The 9,929-nt window shown below is 35.9% G+C and overlaps 1 protein-coding gene across 1 annotated transcript in view; it reads left to right on the forward strand.

Moving 5' to 3' along the window:
* The window catches only part of PHF20L1 (PHD finger protein 20-like 1), a 55,127-nt gene that overhangs the window by 24,111 nt on the left and 21,087 nt on the right, over positions 1-9,929 (forward strand). Inside the window, exons 8-10 of the mRNA XM_009881020.1 lie at positions 2,028-2,280; positions 4,328-4,513; positions 4,721-4,927. Of these exons, the coding sequence (XP_009879322.1) occupies positions 2,028-2,280; positions 4,328-4,513; positions 4,721-4,927 (646 nt within the window). The remainder of the gene's footprint in view (positions 1-2,027; positions 2,281-4,327; positions 4,514-4,720; positions 4,928-9,929) is intronic.

A 9,929-nucleotide genomic window follows, 5' to 3' on the forward strand; every position in this document is an offset into this window, starting at 1 on the left:
TGAAATTCAAATTAAAATGGCCGAGTTATAAACCTCCCCAAAAGGTTTTCCAATAGCAAAGCTGACATTTCTTAGAGGTTTTGTCCGCTGCTGCTATAAAGTTGAATGGGTTAAATATCTTGTAGGTTTTTTTAATAATGTGATACAGAACATGGTAGAAGTATTCAGGCCAATAGCCGAAAACTGACTTTGTTGATGGAAGTTTATTTTATTTATATTTATATATTTTTAGTTTACGGTTGTCTTAAACCCAAAACCTCAGATGATTAGTTGCAGATAAGTAGTTTATTTAACTGTATTAGGGTATGTCATGTTATATTTCCTTTTGACCAAGACCTGATTAGATGAATAACATTAATTCATTAAGGTTTTTAATGTTAATTTGTCCTGTTAAAAGGTTAAGCACCTTATCAAAATATTAATTTAATTTTTTTAATCTTGTTTAACTTTGTAATTTGAAAGTAATGGATGCTGTAGTAATGTCTTTCACATCTGTGAAGATGAACAATAAAATTGTTTATTTACAAGTTATGACTCTAATTAATTTCTGGTAATACCTCTCATAACCAGCATAGGTATACTCTACAGTTCATGGAATATTTTATTTAAATGAATAAACTGCACTTAGTACGTGTGTAATTGAGTTATTCAAGGTAGAACTGATGTCTGCTGAATGGGATGTTTTGCACCGTATTTTTACATGATAGTTCCAGCAAAGCTATTCATGTAGCATTCAGGGGTGCCCTTTTACAAACATAGAATGTGCACTGTTTGTTTTGCCTTTTTTTTTTTTTTTCCAGTGGAACATGGAAAGTTCCAGTGGAAAATAAAATTGTGATTTATAACAAAACCCAATAATACTCAAATAATGAGATGTGATGTTTTTAGTTTGGATAAAGTGGTACACACATTCTAGAAATATCTTTCTACTTTTTTATGGTTTTGTTAGATGGTACTATCCTGTGTCATGTAACTGGGGCAAGAAAGGGGACAGGTTTAAGAAATGCTCAGATACTTTAGTTTGCCATTATTGGGCAAGTTGTAACACATGCACAGTTTATTTGGTAAAGTTGGAAGATCTTCCTTCCAGTTAAAAATCTAAAATGCTGATGTCTGTCAATGCATGCTAATTGTTTAAAACTAATACTTCAATACGTGTATTAAGAAGGATGAAAACTGATGAAATTGGAAAGCTGCGTTATATGTTGATTTTCTTTTTTTTTTTGGCTTTTTCTTCAAAAAGTGTTTAACTCTTTATCTGCTCATTTTTCTCCAACAGTTAGCAATCTATTTAACCCTGTGGTGCTAGAAGTTGTGATTTCTACATGTGTTTGCACAAACATATAATGTGGTGAAATCCAGACTCCCAGCACTGAAAGGGGTTGTGAGAGTGTGTTCAGTATTTGGAAACTTTTTATTGTTTTCAGACATTCCTTAAAGGAGCATTATCAACTTTTTCAGGTTCTTCTCTAAAAATGAACAAGGATTGCTTGCTCATAGCAGTGCAGAAGCCTGTCAGAGTTTAAGGAGCGTCGTCCGGATGCTCCTAGTCATATAGTTTAGTTTTGGGGAGTTCTGTGAGGAGCAGATTTGGACTCCAACTTGGTGTTCTATGACTGCAGATCAGTGTATGTGTTCTAGCTTGTAACAAGCATTGTCTGAGTTACACTTTGAGACAGCACTGACAGTCCTGGTCTATGAAAGATGAAAGAGACAAAAACTGAAAGAACGTCGGTGAATTTTTAAAATGAGAAAAGAGGAAAAACATTTTCTTTTCAGGCTTTTTGCAGGTATTTTAAATAGTAAGAAATGAGGATGTTCTGAATACTGAAAATAATTGATAGTGCTCCTTTAAAAAAAAAAAAAGTTTAATGTGATGCATTTTAAATAGTTGTCATTTGTATTGAAAATAATGTTGCTTTAAAATGTTTTGAATACTAAAGTTGCTTTTAAAAAGATCAAAATAGAATACAGAACTACAGCGAAGAAACTGAAATAAAAGTATCAATTTTTTATTATTTATTCAGGAGATTTCACCTAAACCACAAAGTCAGAAAAAAAATGAAGCTGATATTAGCAGTTCTGCCAACATTCAGAAACCTGCACTGTTATCCTCAACTTTGTCTTCAGGAAAGGCTCGCAGCAAGAAATGCAAACAAGAATCTGGAGATTCTTCTGGGTGTATAAAGCCCCCTAAATCACCACTTTCCCCAGAATTAATACAAGTCGAGGATTTGACGCTGGTCTCTCAGCTTCCTTCTTCTGTGATAAATAAAACTAGTGAGCACAGACATTTTAAAAAAAAATACCGTAATTACTTACAAGAGATATACAGAAAATTTTTTTGGTTGTAAATGGCTATTGCTTTTAAAAATGAATCTGCTTTAAATAAAAAAGTCCAAGTGGGAGAATTAGGGGTAGCTCAGTATTAAAAGTCAGGTCACAGAATAAGGCATATGAATTACTCTACTGGAAATAATACATTTAAATAATACATTTATATTTATAGAGTCATGGCTTTTAATGGTTGGCTTTCCCTCCAGCTTAAATCTCCACATTAGTATGAACAGTGAAACAGGAAAAGTCAATCCTTTCTTCTGAAGGGGCCTGATTCATTAAAAAGAAAAGATGTACACCTTGGTTGTTGACCTGCCCTTCTCTGAGAAATTCCGCCTTCAGCAGGCTGATGTGCTGTCCCTGTTGGCTGTGGCATTCTTCACCTTATGTGATATTTCCTGCAAATATGATGTAAAAGAGAAGATGGGTTCAAGATGTGTGGTTGGGAAATATATAAAAAATCGGGTTTCTTTTTCTCAGAAAAATGCCGTAGGTGTTCAGCTTCTTAACATGTATAACTGATTTGCAAAGTACCAAAATATGGTTATCAGAAGAACAGGGAAAGGTTTACGCTGCATCGTTGAATATGCTATTTTTTGTGAATATTAATTTTTTTTTTGAGATTACATTAGGTTTTTAGTGTTGCTTAGGGTCAGGCTCTTTGTTGCCTGAAGAACATTAAATGATGAGGCTGAGAGTTGAAATAAATGTGGGTTCCAGTAAGTCGAAAGCTACATTTTTGTTTCACTTTTAGAATAGTGATTGAGGATGGAAGACTATACCTGCATCGTGTGTTCCCCTTAACCTTGATTTGATAATTTCCCTTAGGAGATAAGTGTCTTGTAATCTTTTCTCACAGATTACTTTAAATGAATGGGAGAGGGAGGGCTGCAAATTCAGCCATCTTTCTTTATTCTGGACATGTTGGTATAAATTGTATTTTGTCCCCACAAAATATTACTGGTCTTCTATATTGTAATATAGAATATATTGCCCTCCCTCCCCACCCCTAAAATAATGGTAAGTAGTTTTCCTTGCACGTGTTTGTATTTTGGATTAAGTTGGATTTCTCTGTAGCAATATTTTAAAAATAAGCTAATTTAAAAATTGGTTACTTAATAGCTTAGATCTTGTTAGTGCTTTCTTTTAATCTTTGGCTTCTAAGTCTTTAACACTTCTAATGGAAATTTAATTTTGCTGTGTCTATTTTTAAATCTGTCTATCTTTGACTGTAAAAACTTCTTAAGAAAAGGAGAGAACAGTGATTTACAGCGTAATGATGACTTAAATGCTTTTCTAGGGCAAAACTTGTGAAGCTGGGTAAAATTGGAGAGGTGTAGGGGAGTGTGGGTATTTTGTTTTTAATGAATCAGGCCTATATTAACCTATATCAATCACCGCCCCCTTTTTTGTTTTAAGTATGAGGTTCTTGAGCCTTCTTACTGCGCCATACATTAGCAGTGTGCATTTGAAACATAGTTGGAGCATTGATATCAGGTTAACAGAAGACAGGAGGTGGGATATAACATTAACCACTGTGTTTGATTATTTTTTTTAAGTTGTATGTCACCACTATTAACGACTCTTTAGATCTTTAACTGTGACCATTTGTTCTGCTTAATGTTAAATCCTATTGCCCCCTTCCGTTATAAGTAGCCTACTCTCATGGGTTATCTGGGGGGGTTGCTTATTGTAAGTACACTGTTTGCCTAAAACAACAGCCTTTATCACTGGGGAAGTACGTACCCTAATATAATAATGTATAATAAGCAAAAAGCAGAATCATATCTTGAGCATAACTCTTTTTTTTTTTTTTTTTTTTTTTGCTCCTGGTAGTCACAGTTTTTAATTACTTTTACCAGTTCTGCTGTGATTACCAGCTTTGCAAATAAGAGCTATTTAAAGCACTCCCCATCTTTAGATTTCAAATACTGCGGTAAGATTATGGTATATCTCTCTGCTTCATGAACATTGAAAGATCTCTTTTTAGGTCCATCACAGCCAGTGAATTCCCCTAGATCCTACAAACATAGTCAACGGAGAAGAAGATCACAGCGTTTAGCCACTTGCTCCTTGCCTGATGATTCTGTAGAAAAAGTTTCTTCTCCCTCTTCAATTACTGATGGAAAAGTGTTCTCCATCAGTGGTCAAAACCAACAGTCATCAAAATTGGAGGGTAATGTATCTTAATCTAATAAAGAACTGCCCAAGAGAAATTGAATCATAAAAATGAGACCTTTCACGGTTTTCATCTAACGGGATATTTTGACTTGCTGTAGCTAAAGCTGTATGCTGTTCCTATGTTACGTAATGCTGCAATCCAAACTGTTGTTTGTTGGACCTATGTATCTTTTTTTAATATTACATTTTTTCTTTTATGTAGTACCTGATGTTGCTCATATGTCACTTGAGAAGCGTGGACCATGTCTCCCTCTTGATTTAAGCCGTAGTTCGGAAGTTACAGCACCATTATCCACAGAATCCACTTTCCGTAATGAATATCCCAGTAAAGACAAGGAAGATATTCAGATGATTACATATCTTTCTTCCAAAGCAGTAACTGATGGAAGAGTAGCTACAACAGCGTCAGGTAAAAGAGATTCAGTATACAACCAGTTAGGCTTATAGTTGTAGGGTTAAAATGTGTATATATGCAGTCACACAGAAAGAGGGGGATACTTTCTTTTTTTTCCCCTTTCTGCACACTCACAAACCTGCCACTCTTCCTGGGATCCGTCCATCTGCATATTCTTTTTCTTCCACGGGCTTTAAGCGGCATTAACACTTTCTCTAATACACTTAAAAGAGGAGGATCTGCGAGTGTGGAATATAAAAAGCAGTATTTCTTCCACAAATATTTTATATTATTAAAACTTGTAAAAATAATTTATTAAGTTGTTTACTAACATACAATACCTATTAAATGTAGCTATACTCAATGATCTTCAGCTTTAAAACTTAGTAGCATTTTGCAAGGCAGTCAGTATTCCTCTACCTTTGCTTCTGTTTGCAGTGGAAAACTTGTCATTTGCTTGCTCTGAAATGTTACTTGAAAATATTTCTGAAAAATCCTCTAAACCTTTGATAAACCTGGATCACCCTCACAGAGTTAGCATAGAGCCCAATACTGGAACTCTCTGCTGCTTCTCACTTTAACAGCTTACTGGGTGTGGTGGTTTAAGTGAATCACTTGGATAGAGGCAATTAAGAGTTTGGGGGAAGGGTTTACATAGTGATTTGCAGATGGTAAAAGTGGGTTGTTTTCATCCAGTGTATGTTTGGTGTCCATATACTTATTTCATAAATAAGTTTCTTATGCGGGTGAGTATCATACCATTTTTAATTGGCTTCCAAGAAAAAATACTCTCACAAGCCTTTTGGGGGGGGTTTTGGGGTTTTTGGGTGTTTTTTTTTTTTTCTTGTTAGATGAGAAAATTCTTCAGTAAAGTGAGAGGAGGAAAAAAAAAAAATCAAATTATTGTACTCCGCTGGGGAAGTTTTTGGTCAATATGATTGATAGTAAGGCAGGACAACATGACCTTAAGGTATATGATTATGGCAGTCAAATTATAACTTAGTCTTGTTTAAGGTGTGTCGGGGGGGAAATAGCAACTTTCGGTCTGTTGATAGTACAGCTGCAGTGTTCAGTGGGTCAGTGAAGCCTTTTGTTTAGTACGCACAGCCCCTTCTTGGGTGTCTGCTCACACATGCTCCCGCTGAAAAGTGTAAGGTGATCGTTTCATCGAGTTGTAGCATAGCTATTTAACATGTGTCAAAAGCTGGGTAGGATTCTTGGATCAATACTGTGTAAATTAAAATAGATGATTGCAGTTACTATTTCTCTCAGAATTCTATTAATCTCTTACACTAATTTGTCAAAATAAGGCCTACGGAAATTTCTAATGAACTGCCACTTAAGCTTTTAAAAATATTACTTAATTTCTCGAGTGAAATCATGTGATAGTCTTCCTTTGCCTTTGATACATTTCATAGCAGTAGAATTGTAGATTTCTGGGAAAATTACTTCTGTAGGAGTCCTTTTATCTCGTGTCTTCTGCCACTAAGAGAAGTGCTTTCGGGAGATGTGTATTTGCCCACTCATAGAACAAGATCATAAAAGAAACCAACAGCTTCCAACTGCCATCTGTTTCTCGTTCATTAGAACTCATTTCAGTTACTAGAAATTGAACCTCGGGCTTTTCTGGATCATTTAATGTGTAGCTGGTAATGCTGAGGGGTGTTTATTTTGTTGCCCACTGGCATCATGGGACTGGCTTGGACTCTTGAGTGAAGTGGTTCTAAACCCTGCATCCATGAGTACACCTGTACCTGTTTATTTGTTGAGCTGGGTCTTGATCTTGGCCACAGCTGAGTCTAATTAAAGAAATAATATGATTAATTTATCACCACCTTATTTATGACTCAAAAAATATTTGACGTATCCACACACTTTGTGTCAGGGGAAACCATTCCCTAACAAAATTATCTGGTATTACTCTTGAGCCCAGAATGGGAAGATGGAAGCACTTGTAACCTATGCTGGAGGATACAGTTTATACTGTATTTAAAGCTTAATGGAGTTTTTTTGGACATACATAATTTTAAGAGTTATAAGCTGTCCAGAAACTGATTTGCCAGCTACCTTTTTATCTTCTGGGTTTTTGCCTTCCAGACAAACCTGTGTTTTGTTCCTAATTTTTATGTATTACAGTTTTCCTCCACACAATAGAACTCAGTCTTGAGCTTTCACACTGACTTTTTGTCCAAATGTTAGAATTTTTCAGAAGTATGCAGCCCAGCACCCACTTGAGCAGTATAAGCTTTGTGGGCTGAAAGACTAATCTAAGCAATCTGGTACCTTTAATTCAGAAATTTCATAGAAAGTTTTGGAGTTAGATGCCACTGTCAGTATTTTTAGGACTCTGTTCATATGTCTTTTGGGTTTATCTCAGGCTTCTAACTGTGGTGAAACTCATTTGTCTCCTATCCTTCTCTCGTACTTCTTAGAAGAAAAAGGAAAAAGTAGCCTTTAAGTTCAGGTTTGAAACCTCTGGAGTTACTCGACACCATTGAATAGTTTTTATGTATTCTCTGCTTTAGAAGGCATCTTTTTACTTTTGAAATAGCGCAGGTTCTCAAGTCATGTTACTTAAGCACATATAGTTATACCAAGTTCTTGCATGCTTCATGAGAATAAATAAAATCCACTGTATTTGTCACTAGTTTTCCTTTTCTAATGAACCTCTTTGAACAATGGCAAGGTAATATATAAAAGAGAGGTGCCCAGAGCTTTCCTTTTGCATTCCTGTTGATGCTTGAAATTAATTGTGAAAAGTTAATTTGCGTTATGCAGGAACATCTACCTGACTAAGTGTAATTTAAGATATTGCATTGGTACTCAATAGATCACAGTTTGAGAACACTGGTGTAAAATCCAGACTATTCTGTAATTGTCGGCATTTTTTTTAAATATGAAAGGACTATCTTAAATCTATCCTTCTATGATATTTCTGCTGTTTAGATTTTATTGACGCAGTCTGGACAGATCTGGTGTTCTAGATTTTGACAACACTATTGAATTTGCTAAGTGTGTTGAAGTTGGACCTGCTGTTGTCTTAATCATTGAAGCAAATAACTGTAGATAGTTTTAAAAGTTATGGAGGTGCCGGAATTACTTAGCCTGAAACAACCTGTTATGATCACTGTCCCTTCTGTAAAAGAGCTGTACTGTTTTAGACCCAGAGATGCAATTTGTGGCTTTGGAAGTTTAGTCTTCTCATGCGGGTTGTCACTTGAGTCAATTGAAAAAAGAAGTTCATGTTGTTTAAAATGATGCATTTCAGTCACTTCTTTATTCAAAAGATGCTAACTTGGTGTTTTCAGAGGGAAGGGATGAGGTGCACCGAAGTGCAGAAGCATAAATGGCAACTCCTAGTATTAACACACAGATCCTTTCTCAAAATCATCGCTCAAAATGAACAACTTGCCATTTTGTAAAGGTGGCACAAAAGCACTGTGATCAATTCCTTCAGTCCACCGGCTACGTGGAAGTACTGTCTGCACTTTGGTAGGCACTGGTATGTTACCGCTTAAGTCTTGAACAGAGGTACTGCTTTGCCTAAACTGGTGTATGGACCTACTGGTGATCACCCGATACTGCACGCATAACTAGGAATCCTTGCTTTCGTTTGTCAAACTGCTTAAAATGTACAAAACTGGATTTTGGTCACTTAGCCTTTCATAGGCTTTAAATTCGCAGTCAGTCTGAATACATGCAAAACACTATAGTTTTCCAGTTCGGACTACATGAAGTTCAGATCTTTCTGTAGTTGGCATTTTCTTTGAATTCACTGTAACTTTCTTGGTTTCTGTAACTCTACACCATTTGCGTTAGTTTAACTGTTATGTATTGAGCGAACGTAATTTCAGCGAGCAATCTAGGTTGTAAAATTTAAGTAAAAGGAAAATATTTACATTTACTTATATAACAATATTAATAGACTATTTATAGTAGTAATATTACAATATTATCAGCTCTTACTTCCTATTCTATATCAGTCTGGATAATTTTGCTAGTAGGGTAACATTAGGTTAACTGTATGGGAGAAATTTTTACTTATGCTAAAAGAGATAAACAGTACATACTTTCACATAATTTTATTGGTCACGGTTTACTGCAGCAGGAACAAGAAACGGCTGATGTACAAAATTTTCAGAAAACGAGATCAGTCACGTTTTTAATAAACTCTTGCCAGTGTTATTGGTTACCCTGCTTCTAAGAGGTGTTTAGACTCACTCTAGACTAGCGAGCCAAAGCTGTTGTAACTCTGGAGCTGTTTGTTCTACTCTGAACATCTATGGACAGTCAGGTTTGTTCTCAACTTGAATGTCTGCCCTTCTAATCACTACCCTGAAATTCCTAGCTCATTCCTGGGATAGTTAGCTGAAGGCAAGCAAAAACCTTTCATGTCCTCATCCTTCCTTAAGGTCGTTTTGTGCAGGATCCGGTATTAATCTGTAACGTGTATTTAAAGTGCATGTAGATAGAAAATTCATCCTGTGTACTGGGAATTCTAAACAACAAATTAATTATCATAGAACCATGAATTATGCTGGTCATGTTATGATTTAAGTTGTATATTAATGCAGATGATATTTCTGTTATTAAGCAAGTCGAAACATCAAAAGCCATGGAATAGAATATCATGCAACAAAATAAGTTGCTTCACATCGGTACAATTTATTTTAATTTGCTGCACTGAAATAAGCAGTACCACTAGAAGCCCGTCTGTGCTGTAGCGCTTGTGGCACAGCGTTCTGTTCTGTGCTCGCGCGACAAGGCTTGTGTCACCTCCCCGTGCCAGACCGGCAGAGGTAGCATTGGAAACGTGTCGTAAAGCAGACTGAAAACTGCTGTGGTTTGCATTTTTCTTTAATCTGAAATCAGTCTTCTGGTGATAAAATTGATCTTAGAACAATGACCTCATCATTACTTTATCAAGTCTAATCTCTAAGCATCTTTCTCTCTGCTAAGTGTCAATTGCAGACCTCCCATGCTTCATTGTGTGGGAGGTGGCTGACTAGACAGCAGG

This window comes from Charadrius vociferus, unplaced genomic scaffold (assembly GCF_000708025.1).
Source record: "Charadrius vociferus isolate BGI_N301 unplaced genomic scaffold, ASM70802v2 scaffold2, whole genome shotgun sequence".
NCBI classification, from domain to species: Eukaryota; Metazoa; Chordata; class Aves; order Charadriiformes; family Charadriidae; genus Charadrius; species Charadrius vociferus.